The following is a 16,831-nucleotide window of genomic DNA, read 5'->3' as shown; positions in this document are numbered from 1 at the left end:
TAGCTATGTTTTTCTGCTGTATTTTTGCCTGTGTGCCAATATGCTGTACTCAAACTGTGAGATGTACTAAATGTTGGGAAGGAGAAAGTTCACAACGCACGCTGCGTGTCCAATCTAGGGAAGCGTATGGGGCTTGTATAGCACATAATACAAAAAAAGTTTGTGTAGAACGTGGAGTGTCTTATCATCAGGGCAAAAATTGAGTATCCTGGTTCAGGAGAAACCATACCTTATAAAGGAGTTACTGCTACCTGACTTTACAGTGGGTATGCTGGCCAGTCAATTTAAAGTCTCACAAGATGAAAAAGCCAAAGCTTAAGCCACCTGTGGAGAAGACTAAGAAAATTCTGTATAAGACTGTGTTTAATGATGCTCAGGATGAAAAAATTGTTATTCCAGAACCTGGGAGTAATCTTTTTGTAGCCCTGGCTGAACAGATAGCCGCCTTCCTAAATATTTCAAACTGTTGGGTGTGAAGAGGTCCGCTGATGAGTGAAAGATGGCCTTGGGTTGGCATGGAGGTTTTGCCTTTAGACTTGGCCTGATAGAATAAACCTAGATTGGAGTCAAGGTTAGAAGAGAGAAAAATCTGGGAATTGCAGGCGGTTGTGAATGGAGAATTGTGTATTTCTCAAGCTGTGTTGTGGACAAATGGAAAACATGTTGGGCACTCTTTGTGCCACTGAACCCTGCTAGTCAGCTCCACTAAGGAGAAACCGAAATGGGTAGAAGCAGATGGCAATGTTGTAGAGGATTTTCAGCCATGGGAAAATGTTAGCAGCATAAATAAATATTCTAATTCTGCTTCAGAGTCCTTTGATCAATGGATAGCTCCTGAAGGGTTATATTGGATCTGTGGTAAAATGGCTTATACTTTCCTGCCCAGGAGATGGCATGGAACTTGCATTATTGGAATAATACGTCCCAGCTTATTTCTTTTGCCTTTAAATGTTGGTTCTGCTTTGGGAACCCTGGTGTTTGATGACTATGTCAGATCAAAACGTTCCTTGGACATCGGAGGTACACAGTGGGGAGATGAATGGCCCCCACAGCGGATTATTGAATACTATGGCCCCGCCACATGGCCACAGGATGGGACATGGGACTACCGTAACCTGCGTATATGCTTAATCGTATTATTAGATTGCAAGCTGTGGTAGAATTTATAACAAATCAAACAGCCATGGCTCTGGACTACCTATTAGCTAAAGAAGGGGGTTTCTGTGGAAAGTTCAATATTTCAAATTGTTGTTTCAATATTGATGATAATGGGAAAGCTGTGCAGAATAGAGCATCTGAAATTCGTAAAATTGTTCATGTACCAGTGCAAACATGGAAGAATTTCGATGTATCATGGTTTGGGCAAATTATGGGAGATTGGAAACCAATTTTGTTCTTAATTGGTATTTCATTAGGAGGTTTAATGCTATTGCCATGTTTAATTCCTATTATGAGGTACAGTGTTAATAATGCCGTGAAGGCACTCACTCCCTTAGGGAAAAATGTTAACATAATGTATATGTCTCCAGAAGAAAGGAAACAGTATTTTATTAATTTGTTTGAGAGTGGTCAGTCTCCTTCAGACTAAATAAGTTTTTAGAAGACTGAAAAGGGGGAAATGAAGGAGAGCCCCTGAATAATTAATACCCCTATAATAATGCAAAAGAGCATGATTTGCCTCTAATCTAGACTGTCTGATGTAACATTCTGTTAAAACGTTGGCCCCAGTAAAGTGGGTGTATGCCCAAGCTGGCTAGCCAAGATAAGAGAAAGGGCCCCTTGGAGGTGCCTTGCTGAAATAGATAAGTAAGAGAACTTGGTCATGGAAATTTACCAGGGAGAATTCAGTGGAGGCGGGACCCTTTGAAATCAGATAAGCTCATGTGTCTGCTTGCTTGCCTCTGCGTGGATGAAACTGTCTGTATACAGAATAATTGGAACTCGTCTTTGGGACAGCCAAGTTCGACTGGGTCCTACCTTTTGGTGCCAAAAAGTAAACCTCGCTTCCACCAGAAATTTTGTGCGGACTTTGTTATTTTTCTGCTACAAAAGCCCTGGATCTCATCCAGAAATGGTCTTTCTCTCATGTGAAACAGACCACCCTTTAGGTGAGGGATCTAATTCTTAAGAATTGAATCTCAGTTGGGTAGATGGGTGAATTTACAGGCAGAAAAGTGTTCCCATCTGAAAAAAACTTGAATTGATTCCCTAATATTACTACCTTTACTTCCACTATTGAAGAATTCAATAATATGACATACCACCACACTCTTAATCCAATTTTGTACACCCTTCCAGTAATATTAGCAAATGCCTACTTAAAATATTAGTGAAAATGCATGCTTACATAAATAGCAACTTTACAATCATCAAGCTACATTTCTGACATTATCCCACTGAATTCCAGAAAATTATTTTGGAGTAGTTACTTAGAGAAAAGCACAGAAGCAGAGTTGAATGTCTTCCTTGTTTACTTCCTAACATGTTACATCAAGAAATTACAAAACTGCTTTAAAAACAACAGTCATTTGAGGTGACTACAAAACATTACCTGAAGGTGAGTTTGCTAACACTTGAGCCCAAATTTTAACTAGCAGGGAATGAAGTTACAGGATGAATCCAACTCTATATTTAGGAAGAACAACTGTAAGCTATGACAGGAATTCTCTTTTACACTTGGCTGCTAAACTCAGCTCTTTGCTCTAGCCTTAGAAGTGCTCTTGGTATCAGACACAAGCCAGGCAGGACTTCATCTGTTTCAACCACCTGTGAGGAATCAGAGGCAAGATCTGCCAGCTGACCAAAGAAGGTGTCTTACTAAGCGTCAAAAGAAAGTGTATGTATTCACTCACTTGATGGGTTGGAAACTTTCGTGTATAAATAACCAGGTACAAAAATGTAAGTTTGGGAGAACTTTTTTAAAAAAGTAAAAGGGTGACTTAGGAAATGAAGTATTTAACTATATTTCTCTTTATTTCAGTCTCTTGTGTACCAAGTCAGTAAGTTTACCACAAAGCACTTTTGCAACCATTTTTAATCTAGGAGACTTTTAAATGTTAAATAAGAATACTGCTTTACACAGTATCCAAGCTGTGTACGTGCCTGATAACACTTTGTGTAGCTGGCAGAAGCTAACCAAGGACATTCATTTTCCATGTTCTTATTGGTGTCTCCTTGGAATATTTTTAACTTAGGTTTTTTAAATTGATGATTTGTACAAAATATAAACAAAGTTATAGCAGCCACTTTCTCTTTAAGGTATCCATTAACAAATGTTTATAGTTTCAGCAGCAATAAAAACATTAACAAATGTTTATAGTTTCAGCAGCAATAAAACTTACAGTGAAACTGTACCGTGAGCAGTAAAGTTCCAACATGGTGTTTTCTTCTGCTGCTGAAAGTACAAGTCAGTCTCCCAGCAGTATAGTCTTGCTCTTTAATAAGGCATTCCAGTGGAGCTTTCTGTTTGTAACTCCTGTGGTGGTTTTATACATACAGCAGAGAACAGAAGGTATTACCTGTTCCTTTTTGAGTTTTGACTCAGATGGAGTTATGAAAGTGCCTCATGTACATCAACATTTAAAGCAAATTGAATAAGAAGTCACTCAGTGCAAACAGCTGCACATCATTCTGCACCCCTCTCAGGAATTATTTTTAGATGAGGCAGAGAAGATAATCCCTTCTTGCTTCTTCCTTTTTTAAAAACAAAACCTTTCCTATCCCAGATTTCTGCTTAGAAATCAAGGGGATATTTGCCTGTGAAGTAAAATGTTAAGTAGTTATAAAAAGAAATAAAAGTGGTGTTGCTTTCAAAAGTTGATGGTGGATATATATAGATCATAAAAGGTAAGGCTTGAATGAAATGCTAGTGTGCCTGGAAGCTTGTATTTAAATATGTTTTTATTTAAATAATAGGTGTCAACAACATCAGACTGCAAGCCTAAGGGCACCTTCCCAGGTTGGGGGTTTATTACTTTTTTTTTGTTTCAACTGATTTTTTTTACTATTATTGTAAGCTGCCTTAAACTATGAATAAATGTTTTAATAAACAAATTAAACATGAAGCTTACTTGTGAGTAGAGTTGCTTAGGAATACTCCCTTAGTTAGACTACTTGGGGGAAATAGAAGAATACAATGAGATGATTTTAATAGTTCCCTTTTGTCACTTGCAAGTTAGGTTGAGAGTAGAGAAGAAGAGCAGGGACTGCTTCAAAGCTTTCAGGTGCTGAGTTTGATGAGAAAATAACTTTAGCTCAGTGCTACTCTAATGCATTAGGCTACCTTGTGCCAAAAGTATAGACAAACTGAGAAAGAGTTACTCTCAGAACAAGCTGGAGTAGCTCCCTCAACTCTGCACAGTCTCTTATACTGACAATGATTGTAATGTGACTGGAGGATCTAGGGTTGTACAGACTCCTTTGCGCCCTGACTCCTCAAGTCCATATTTATGCTTGCTTGACTAGTGCAGGAAATGGTGCCTTGTGCGGCATTTGCATGTGCAAGATTCATAGATATGGCTGGATTCTGAGGGCTGTGTAAGGAGTCAACTGTTTGTGCCAGCATGTACTAGCCTGTATTATCTATGTGGTCCAGGGTAAAGATGCAATAGACTGTACTGTTTTCCCTAAATATTTAATTTATTCCTAAATATTTAAGCTGGTACTAGTACTAAAGGGGAGGGCAGCAGGGATATAGCCTAAGGAGGTTGTCTATTTTTACTCATCAGCATTGTGTTGTCCTGATTTCTCTGGCAGTAATGAGGTCAGCACTAACTGGCAGAAGAGAAAGATTGGCTCTTTTAAAAGCAATCCTACATAATTGTGCTTCTCTCTTGAGGAATCGAGTCTCATTGTGTAACATTCTTATTGGCTTGCATTAACTCTAAGATTACATTTAAGGCTTTAGATCATCACTTTAAGAATGGAAAGGGCCCCCAGAAAAGCGTACATATAGGATTGGAATTGCCAGTCTCCAGGTGGGATCTGGAAGTCTCCTGGAATTCCAACTGATCTCTAGGCCACATAGATTAATTTCCCTGAAGAAAATAGCTGCTTTGGAGGGTAGACATTATGGCATTGTACCCCACTGAGGTCTGTTCCCAAACTATGCCCTTTCCAGGCTCCACCCCACCCCACCCAGGCATCCAGGAATTTTCCCCACCCAGAGTTGACATTCGCAGATACCATGTTTTGGTAGATTGCACCAAATCTACCATTTGTCGACCATGAGAAATGTCATTGTTGTGATAGCTTTAAAATTATGTTAGTATTTACATTCTGTGCAATCTGTACTTTTGGGTCTTTAAGTAGTATCTATATCAGCTTCAAGTTCCAGTTGTTCTTTTCTCTTGAGAAAATACTTTGTCTTTGATTGGAATTTAATGAGTCAGTTCTTCAGAAAAGTGGTCTTATGGAGGATTTGACATTTTTTCAATACAAATAGAATTGCCTTTTTTAAATCAAGAAAAGCCAAATTTTCAATGCAAGGATCCCTTGGCTTCTATTTATAGCATGAATAATGTTAAGTAGTTGTCCTCTCTGAATACATGCCCATTTGATGGAGCAGTCAATGTCTCATTTACTATTGTGTTGTGAAAACGATCTTACTCTTTCTGCCTATGAAAAATTCACCAGGAAAGCTTAGATGTTCTCACTTCCTTGCGGTATTCTGTGTGTGTATCTAAGTAACTCTGAAACTGAGACTGAAAGACAATCTGGACAGATGAATAAATACCTGTCAAGAACCAGCATGGGTTAAATTGTAGTTAATCAAGCCCTGCTTTTGGGATGTCATTGTAACCCTTAAGAGTTTTTTATTTTGCTTGCAGGGTAAGACTCTCCCTTCAAAATGTCAAAACAGCCAGCTTCAAATGTCAGATCTATTCAGGTAAGTGACAGTGTTTACATTACTAATAATAAGTAATAAATCTTTGACTGTAAAAATGTCAGTTTTGTTGGTGACATCACCCCAAAGTCAGAAACAACTGGTGCTTGCACAGGGGACTACCTTTACCTTTTACCATGCAAACAAGTGTATTTTGCCCAAAATTATTGTTTTATATTTTTGATTAGTTGTATCAGAATAGTACTAATTAGATAGATTTTTGAGTGTGTTAAACCGAGAACATACAGAATTTCCTGCATTAAGATAATAAGCATGATCAAGAACTAATATCTGTATGTTTTCTAAAATGATGATCTGTAGACTGCTTATAGTTATTGGTGTTACCTGATAAAGGTTTTAATTCCATTAAACAGGATAGCCTATTTTCAAGAACTTACAAAAGCAACAAAGAATGTATGGAAATGTTATTGAACTTGTACATAATCAAATTAAGCTAAAGTACAAAGACTTGTGTCACTTCCGCACCACTGACATTGGTTAAACAAAATAGTAGAAATGCAAGTGCCTTTTTCAAAAAGTATCTAAAGCAGCGTGTATAATTTCTGTCACTGAAGTTGACCTCAGTGTTCCTGTCGACTTTAACAGACCTGAATAAGCTTTCTCACATTTAGTAATTGAATCATTAGAAATCTGGATGCAATTTAGTTTTTTTCTTCCCTTAACCCTCTGTTTGGTTTAAGATATTTACTTAAACAACAACAAAACCACTAGTCACTTTGAACCAGTTCCTATTCATTTTGTACAAGTTATTATCATGGATTCTTAAAACTACAATGTGAGTCCTACAAAATGAATACTTTAGAAATGCCTGAGGATTTTTTTAAATAAACAATTTGTTTGAATATCTATGAAGCACTGAACTTAGCACACTTTGAACTTACTCCCAAAACTAATTACTATATAATTACTGTTCCTTAGATGGGACTCACTTTGAAGAGTCCAGGGATGGTTATATTTGTCCGCCTACATTTGACCAGCTGTCTTCTTATAATTCTCAGATGCAAAGTCAAAATCTGAATGAAAATGAATAAATTTTGTTAGAAAACTTAGTTTTGTTTAGTTTATCATTGAGAAGTATAGTTTTTAGTACTTCCAAATCAGCCTGTAGTTTAGTTAAATTAACTTTGTTTTCCTCTTGTGAGAGAGGCAGTGTCTATTTTCTGTCAGGGTAAATATTACAAGGCACGAGAACACAAGGCTTGCAGGTCCTAAAGGCTAAATCTGCCAAGATGTATTATTAAATTAATATTACAGTATTATTATTATTGTTGTTATTTGACTTTAGCTGAGAGGCAAAGATAATCTCATGGTAGTGTTTGGTAGTATGTATTTTTCATATTTTGCTGAGTAAAACAAGTGAGGATTCATAAAAAGAGATCTACATACATCTAAGCAGGATCCTGTTCCTCACAATAGCCAGTCACATGCTTCTGGGAGTCCCTAAAGAAGAGCAAGTAGGCAAAAGCTTTCCCTCATTGTTCTCACCAGTAATTTAATAAAATGTCATTACATTTCATTTTAAAAATCATGCACTGATCCATTCTTCCTCTCATTCTCTAAGTGCATCCTAGCCTTTCTTTTAGCTCACCATAGGTATCCCATTGTATTTGGGAACAATGTTTTAAGATGGATGAACCCTCTTTAAACACCTGTTACTTATTATCAGAGCTTTTTTTTAGCAAGAACGCACAGGAACTGTTCTGGCTGGCTTGGCACCAGTGGGTGTGGCCTAATATGCAAATGAGCTTCTGCTGGGCTTTTTCTACAAAATGCTCTGTGTAAAACAATGGTGATGTTGGGGGCGTGGCCTAACATGCAAATGAGTTTCTGCTGGGCTTTTTGGTGTAGTGGTTAAGTGCACGGACTCTTATCTGGGAGAACCGGGTTTGATTCCCCACTCCTCCACTTGCACCTGCTGGAATGGCCTTGGGTCAGCCATAGCTTTCTGTCAGAGTTGTCCTTGAAAGGGCAGCTGCTGTAAAAAGCTCTCTCAGCCCCACCTACCTCACAGGGTGTCTGTTGTGGGGGAGAAGGTAAAGGAGATGGTGACTGCTCTGAGATTCTGAGTACAGGGTGGGATATAAATCCAATATCTTCTTCAATATCTTTTACCCAAAAATCCATGATTATACATAGTAAATATATATTTACTAGAATTATCCGTCTTGAATCTCAATGAGAAAGGTGGACTGTAAATAAAGTAAATAAATAGCAACTGTGAGGACATTATATGCACAGTTGTGGAAGCAAGAAAAAATATCAGAGAAATGGGATTGGATTATAAAAGTTATGACATGGAGTGAAATGGACAAATTAACAAGAATATTAAGAGACTATGATTTAGAAGTTTTTAAGACAGAGTGGAAAAAGTTTAGGAGATATGTAGAAAAAGAGTGGAAAATAAAAGGACATTGGACAATTTTTGATAATGATTAAGTTTTTAAAAAAGAGAAGAATATAAATTTTTGTTTTAATAGTTAAGGGTACCTTTAAATATTTGCATTTTAAGTAAATAACACCGGCGGAGGTCAAGTAACAGGGGGAGGGGTGGGTAGAAAGTAATATATGGGCTAGATGAAAGAAGTTTTTAAAGATGTAAGAAATAGATTTATTACCATATGTTACCAATAAAATTGTTTTAAGTTGATTTAGGTGATGACATAAATTTTTATAGAAGGATATCAAATGGCAGGTTTTATGAATAAGGCCCAAAACAGCTGAAGGATCCAGTAGGATATATGTTGTCCAAGAAAAACAAAATTGGATAAAAACAACCAGTTTAGTGAATGAAGAAGTTTTACTCTGGTGTATGTCTGGAGCATCCCTGTGGGCAAAAATTGCCATGTTCACTTCCAAAGAAAAAACAGCTTTGCATAAGCAGAACACCCCATTATTTTGAAATGAACAAGCAGGCTCATTATACAAGATTATATCTATAAAGATAAATAGATAGACAAAGAATTATGTTTTTAGATTGCACAAGTGATTTTTGAAATAAAAGAAAGACCCTTGAGAAGCAGAACAAAGGTCCCTCTAAGTTCAGCATTCCTGCATTGGCCAACCAAATGCTCCTTAGAAGACCATAAGCAGGACATGAAGGCTGTGCTCAAATTAGCAGGGGCTAGTGGGTGTGCACTGTAAGAAATGTGTTTTTTCTTTGGAGTTTTGAACTTAATAAAACCTTCACTCTGAGTTTTAAGTTCTCTCTGGGCAGAGAACAGGCCCTCATATCAGTCAACTTTAAGAAATGCTAATAGGTCTAGCAAGAGATCATGGAATGGCCCTCGCCAAGCAGTGGAGAGAGATTTGGAGGAATTAAGACTAGAAAGAAACTCCTGGAGATTTCAGGAAAAAATTCTTTGAACTAGCCTGACTGGGTAAGTAAGAGGGGAAAGAGAGATGATAAAACTCCCAGGTGCAAGCAGAAAGAACTCTTTTGGTGCTGGCTCCATTGAAGCAGGCATAACTCTTAACTAAGACCTGGAGGAGGCAGCTATTGCCTAATGCTGGCCTGCATGCCTGAAGGAAGCTTGAAGGTAATGTTACTCCTGTGAAAATCTGTAACTTTCTAAACTAGAGATCCTGCCTTATATTAAACAACTGATAGGGCATATATAGAGGGAGGGGAAGAGGAATTGCATTTTACACTGTTCTTTTGAACAGTTTGGTGCTGTGGTAAAAGTATTCTTGTAAACACTTTCTTTTTAATAAATGCTTCATAACTTTTGATCCTGGTAGTGGTTCTCTGTGCCACATAGACCTCCAGCTCGGACATGCTATTTTAATAGAAGCACCAAGAAAAAGTGGAGGTTAGTTGCCAAGCGGCTACTCTCCTAGCAGTACACAAGGCAGCAAGCCTTGTCCACATGGTAACCAGACTCTGAGTAGTGGGAGACATCATGGCAAGGCCTCAGAAAGGGAAGCTGGGTGTCCTTACTCTCCCAGTGGACAATTTCTACAAAGCTCAGGTGATGGCAGCAGTTGGAAAGAGAGAGAGGGAGGGGAAAGAAGGAAGGAAGAAAGGAAGGAAGAAAGAGGAAGGAAAAGTGATGGTATTATGTAGGAAAATAAATTCAGTGATTTATGGAGACCAGGGCATATTAGACCACACCTCCCAATATTAGCATATTAGCTCATTAGCATATTGGGCCACATACTGAAAAAAGTAGGGGGGGGGGGAAGGAAGGAAGAAAGAGAAAGGAAAGGAAAGAAATGGAAAGAAAGGGGATGGGAGCAACTCACCTTTAAAACTGCTGACTCTCAGGAAGCCCACTGTGCAATGCAACATGGCCCCCTGAGCCCTGCTAGCCAGCACAACTTCAGGAGGCCTCCAAGCGAGCATGGCTGGATCACTTGAGTCCCAACGGCCAACCAGGAAGCTGCCTGGACTGAGCCAGAACGCTGGCTAAGGCAGCCAGAATGCTGTCCAGGTCAGCCGGAACGGCGTTCCAGTTTGTTCCGGCTCAAAAAAAGCCCTAATGCGGACTCACTTCTGAATAACCATGTATAGATTTGAGCTCGTACAATCCCAAATTATTTTAAAGCTAGCTCAATTAATATCAGAAATGTTTTTATAATTGCTTAGGGAGGCACAAATAGAGCAATAAAAACTCACCCTTGAGACCTGAGGGCTAGGGATGCCAGCTTTCAGGTGGGGATCCCCAGAATTACATCTTCAGACTTCAAAGATCAGTTCCCCTGGAGAAAATGAATGCTTTGGAGGGTGAACTCTGTGGCATTGTACTCTGCTGAGGTCCCTGTTATCCCCAAATCTCCAAGAGTTTCCCAACCTGTATCTGGCAGCCCTACCACCATACTCCGCTGGTGGTCAGTGGGGACCTAGCAACCCTATGGGGGTTGATAGACACTTTCCAGTGGCTCCTATATGAGTTTGTGTCTGAACCTCATTTCATATGCAATTATAGCAAAATGTGAATGGCTACACTACTGCCTCCTCATAAAGCCCCACATTCAAATAAACTGGCTTTTTACCTAAGCAAAAGCCATCTGCAGATCTTCTCCCAGGCTATCATTGAACATAGAGTGAACACAAGCATGGCTGGCAAAAGCGTCTGCCTTGCATGTCTGCCAATGCTCCCTCTAAACTATGGAGTCTTGTGAGCCAAAATTCTACTTCATGAGCTATTGGAATTAGTTGTGAGTTACTGCATAAATTAATTTGCTCCTGGGCCACCCTTCCTGAGCTAAGACAAAAATGTGTGAGCCAGAGGCTAAAAAAGCTAGCTCACACTAACACAACTTAGAGGGAACACTGATGTCTGCCCTGAAACAAATTTCTGAATGACATTCAGTGTTTCTTTGATTATCAGAAATATAGCATAGTGATTAATTGTTGCTACATTTGCAAATGTCAAAGATCAATTCCTAACATTTCAATCAAATTATGTATAAAATTATATTCTGATAAGGTTATGATTTGATTTCTGATTTCCAGGCTAATATCAACATTCCCATGGGAGCACTTTTACCTGGGGCAGGTCAACCACCTAAAAGAAAAGAATTTACTGAACCTGATGAGGTGAGAGCAATGTACCTTTACAGGAGCAAAACTTCATAGATTCCTAGGAAATTAATTTATTTTCATATTGAGACACCATAAAATGATTAGACAATATAAATCAATGTATGCCTGTTGAGTGCTATCTAAACTATAGCAATATAAAAGCAGAACATAGTGGAAATGAACATCTGACTCAACTATATTCATGTGCGGACATTATTTTAGCCGGGGATTTCAATGCTAAGGTGGGCAGCAACATTCAGGATCTTGTTAATAATTCCGGCATAGATCAGGAGATATCTGATGTAATATTTTTACCTGAAAACAGATACTCTCGAGATAGTGTATCTAATAGAAATGGACAATATTTCATACAATTATGTGCCCAATTCTACCTTATCTGACTGAATGGTTTAAAGGAATATGGGGATGTTGGTGGTTATTCATCCATTTCTACTAGAGGTTGTAGTGTAGTTGACTATATTCTAGTTCCTTTAGCTCTTTATTATTGTATTTCTAATTTTTCAGTTGAAGAACAGCTTTACAGTGACCATTTGCCTCTAGTCCTAACCTTGGATTTAAATAATTGTAATCACTCACAATTATTGACTCAAGAACCAGATTTATCAATAAGGATCCCCTGGTCTCTGGAAATAAGGTCATATTTACCAGTACTTTTGAATCAGGCTATTATTTCCAATAGTAGGGATAGATTGATTAACTCTACTGATTATCCAAAAGCTGAAAACAGTTATGAGAACTTATTATCTGTTATAATTGAGTCATTAAGACATAAATTCCAGAGCACTAAATCAAAACAGTTTAAACAACCCATAAATAGCCCCTGGTTTAACAAAGAGTGTAGAGAATACAAAGTATATTTGTTTTCCATCTATTGCAAATTTTGTAATTCAGCTGACTCTCATTTACCTGAAGAATATCAAATATATAAAAACCATTTAAACAATTTTATCAAAATTAAAAGAAGTGTCTTTATTTTAAAAATGGGGATCGATTATTAATTGCTATGTCCCGTAATGACTCCAAACAATTCTGGACACTAGTCAATAGAGCACTCAGATCAGAAACTGCTATCCCTCCCGCTATTTTGCCTTCTACCTGGTACCAATATTTCTCTGACTTATTTCAAGAGGGTGCTCCAGGTGCTTTATATATTAACAATTTATCTTTAGATGATAACTCTGAATGGCCTCTAGTAACCCCAGAAGAGGTAGTATCTCTTATTGATCAACTAAAACTAGGCAAAGCTCCTGGCCCTGATGCAATACCTGCCGAAATTTTAAAAGCTGATCCTGAATGGTGGGCAACACCTTTGGCCACCTTTTTCTCCATTGTAAATTCTACCGGACACATACCTACAGCATGGACTAACACAATTATAGTCCCAATTTATAAGAGGGGCGATCACACTTCATATTTCAGGCCCATCAGTCTTTTATCTATCATTGGCAAGTTATATACTAAATTTCTACAAATCAAATTTAATAACTGGCTAACAACCCAGGAAATTAGTGGTCCAGAGCAAATAAGTTTTAGGCAGGGGAAATCGACTGTTGACCACTGTTTAATTCTTTCCCAATTAGTTAATAAATATACAAGATGCAGGAGATCTAAGTTATATGCAGGATTCCTGGACCTTAAAGGGGCTTTTGACTCTACATCCAGAAAACTATTATGGGAAAAATGGCTGATACATCTCTGGATAAAAGGTTACTCTTTTTAATCAGAAGATTATATATGACCACCTCATACCAGATTAGATATTCTGCTTCTAGACCCAGAAGCGCATGGTGCCCCAGGCCGCCTTACTGTCCATGCGCCCCCAGGCCGACCCCCTCATGTTTTCTTCTGTGGTGCCACAATGCGGTGCCACACTCTGCTCCATCCCCCCCACCCCCCGGCATGCTCTGATGCCAGCCTCCTGCTTACCAGCTTCGCAAGAGATCCTTCTGTTAATATCAAGCCGGAAAAGGCTTTACTCCCCCCTCCCTTCCTGTTCCAGAAGGGAGGGGTGAGAGCAAAGCCTTTTTCTGCTTTATATTAACAGAAGGGTATCTTGCAATGCTGGATGAAGCTGGTAGGCATGAGCCTGGCATCGCTAATCTGAGCATGCAGGGGGGGGGAGGCCTGAAAGTGGCCTATGCACCGCCACCCCCCGACCCCCTCCCCACACGCTCAGAGTAGCGATGCCAGCCTCATGCTTACCGGCTTCGGCCAGCATCACAAGAGACCCTTCTGTTAATATGAAGCAGAAAAAGGCTTCGCTCTCAACCCTACCTTCCAGAACAGGAAGGGAGGGGAAGAGAAGCCTTTTCCTGCTTGGTATTGACAGAAGGGTCTCTTGTGATTCCGGCCGAAGCTGGTAAACAGGAGGCTGGCGTCTGAGTGCTCCAGGGACGGGGGCGGCAGCAGCGAGGTGGCTACCCACACCGGGGCGGAGGTGGTCCACCTGCTGCAGCCTAATTGCCCCTGGGTAGTTAGGCATTTGTCTTGGGAGGAGCCCAATTCAGCACCCCAGGCAAATGCCTAATTTGCCTAGTGGGCGAGCCGGCCCTGAGCACCGGATCAGGTTCAAGGTTATGATGTCTTTAAGGCCCTTAACAGTCTAGGACCTGTGTACTTTTGAGACCACCTCTACTGGTGTACTCCTCAAAGGTCATTGCACTTAGCTGATACGAAGTTGCTTGTGGTTGTCAGCCTGAAAGATATCCAGCTGTCCTTGACCAGGGCTAAGGCTTTTAGTGCCCTGGCTACAACCTGGTGGAATTCTCTACCAAGTAACATCCATTTCCTGTGGAATTTGTTACAGTTCTGCAGGGCTTGTAAGGCAGAGATGTTCTACCAGGCATTTGGTTGAGGACAGTGACAATATCCATCTGATTGGCACTCTCTAGTTGTGAGTGCCACTCTCTACTTGTGAGTGCCATCTGACTGGCACTCACAACTAGAACCTGACCACCATTTGTTTGAATTGTATTGCCTATTATTAATTTATTAAGATGTTTATTTTTAAACATCAGACAAAGCCACATGGGACAGGGGTGTAATAAGAGGAGAACTGTCAAAGACTGAGTGAAAAAGGTGACTGGATCCAAATTTTAATCCTGATGTTCAATCTCACTTTACTTGTAAAATCACTTTATCAAGACCCCTTTCCCATTTATATACAAACCCAAGAGGGGAAACAGTCTAGACAGTAATAAATATATAATGGATCTTTCTTTGCTAAATATACCAACTTCTCTTATTCTTTCAAATTCAGTTTTAGTCTTGATACCATTATTATTCCTTAATAATAGATAACAAGCTGTAATTGGAAATATTGCTAAATTGAAGATATTTTCCCACCCATTATTCTTTTATCTCCTCAAAAATGCTTTTAAAAATCCTGTTACTTAAAAGAGCCTCTAAAATAGTTACAAAAATTATTGTTTGCCACATATTTTGATCATTAGAAAGGATATTTTACATATAAAATTTCACTTGCTATCTAATAATGTATTATGACAACTATTAGGAGTCTTGTGACTAACAGAATTCATCTTATGATGAACAGAATTTGTTTTCTAGGCTAAGTTTTTGACAACTATGAAGTAATTATCACAGAATCATCCAGTCATCTAAAGATTTAATTTCATGTTGATTCATCTTTGAAACTTATGATTGTTTAAACAGTAGTCACTGTCAATGGCAAAACAGACATCTTTGCTATTCCACATATGAATGGTTTCTTATTTGAATGAGTCCAATTCAAGTGTTAAGAGACCATGGGCTGTATATAATACACTCATGAAGGATAACTGTTGGCTTATGGGCATGGTCAGGTCACCAAAGCATTGTGTCCTGCAGTGGTAACACTACTAAATTTTAATTAAGACCTTTCTTTAAAAAAATCTGCTGACAGCTTTATTTACAAGGGACAGACAACTGTTTTTAAAGGTTGTGAGGTATTACGCATTTTACTAGTACAAATTACATTTTTCTTGAAATGTAGATACCTAGACACACATGTGGATTCCTAGAAATATCTGATATTCCTAGGCTTCTCAAATCCTCCGCCTACCCGGGGGACCCCCGATTTGGAGCCTTCTCCCCCCGCTCACCAAAAATCTGGAAAGCGGGGGGAATGGTGGCCCTTCCCACCCAGCCCCGATCCCAGCAGCTTCTCCTTGCCCTTCCCTTCCCACCCAGCCCTGATCGATCGCAGCAGCCTTTCTTCAGTTTTCCCAGGCTGCTTACCGCCCCCAATCAGCTGGCTGGCGGCGGCGGGGGGGAGGGAGCCCCGCCCGCAAAGGACCATGTGCCTTTGCACCTCCGGAGGCTTCACTTGAAAGCCTTCAATTTAGGATGGTGTGTCTGTGTTTCTGTGAAGAAGCTTACAGCAACTGGTGAGTAGAGAGGCCAATCCGCTGCTCCAGACTCGCCAGAAAGGGGGGGGGGGAGAGGGAAATGTCTTCATTATTCCCTATGTGATCGATTCTCATAGGGTATAATGGGGAATTGTTTGGAGGTTTCAGGGACTCTGGGGGAGCTGTTTTTGAGGTAGAGGCACCAAATTTTCAATATAGTATCTAGTGCCTCTCCCCAAAGTACCCCCCAAGTTTCAAAATGATTGGATCAGGGGGTCCAATTCTATGAGCCCCAAAAGAAGGTGCCCCTATCCTTCATTATTTCCTATGGAAGGAAGACATTTAAAAAGGTGTGCTGTCCCTTTAAATGTGATGGCCAGCACTCTCTTGGAGTTCAATTATGCTTGTCATACCCTTGTTCCTGGCTCCGCCCCCAGTGTCTCCTGGCTGCACCCCCAAAGTCCCCAGATACTTCTTGAATTGGACTTGACAACCCTAGATATTCCCCATAAATAAGCTTTTATTAATGGGTGGTGCTAATTTTATGGTAGAGCTTGACCCCCTATAAAGCAAGCTGAAGAATGCAACAAAAATTTCCATTGCTGTATCACTTCTCCAAGAATACAGCAGTGGGTTATCCCTGTTACACACCATGAAGCATATGCAAGGGCAGTGTAAGAAATCAGAACATGTTTATGAAATATATTTATCCAGCAAAACTTAAGCACTTTTAAGTCCCAGTTCATCAAAAGAAAGTTAAGCATGACCTTTAATAGTGGTAACAAGCTTGATGTTTACTTAGAATTTCTGCATGGTTCTGTCCTATGTGTGACTCAGTTTGTTTTATGTGACTAAACAGATGATGGCTATCCCCACTCAGTGTGTCATAATGGCACTAGGTATGCTATAACTTCAATACAAACACAATCAACCTGGCAAACTTACCTTGCTCATCTCACTTGGATGCAAAGTGAGTCCCTGCCTTGCTACCTTGTTCAAGTTCATGTCAAACAGCCTTGGACCTGCACACAGCTA

The 16,831-nt window shown here is 39.5% G+C and overlaps 1 protein-coding gene across 3 annotated transcripts in view; it reads left to right on the top strand.

Moving 5' to 3' along the window:
* Window positions 1-2,670: 2,670 nt before the first annotated feature.
* Window positions 2,671-16,831, top strand: part of SMPX (small muscle protein X-linked) — a 50,873-nt gene continuing 36,712 nt past the window's right edge. Inside the window, exons 1-3 of one of the 3 annotated variants that reach the window (XM_060234068.1) lie at window positions 2,671-2,809; window positions 5,829-5,887; window positions 11,361-11,444. In XM_060234068.1, the coding sequence (XP_060090051.1) occupies window positions 5,849-5,887; window positions 11,361-11,444 (123 nt within the window). In that variant the 5' untranslated portion in view covers window positions 2,671-2,809; window positions 5,829-5,848. Of the gene's footprint in view, window positions 2,899-5,828; window positions 5,888-11,360; window positions 11,445-16,831 lie in introns of all 3 variants that reach the window. The other 2 variants (XM_060234067.1, XM_060234066.1) reach the window with 2 other exon arrangements.

Source organism: Heteronotia binoei, chromosome 3 (genome assembly GCF_032191835.1).
Source record: "Heteronotia binoei isolate CCM8104 ecotype False Entrance Well chromosome 3, APGP_CSIRO_Hbin_v1, whole genome shotgun sequence".
NCBI classification, from domain to species: Eukaryota; Metazoa; Chordata; class Lepidosauria; order Squamata; family Gekkonidae; genus Heteronotia; species Heteronotia binoei.
Note: the sequence above shows the minus strand (reverse complement) of the source record. Positions and strands in the feature narration are given on the sequence as shown.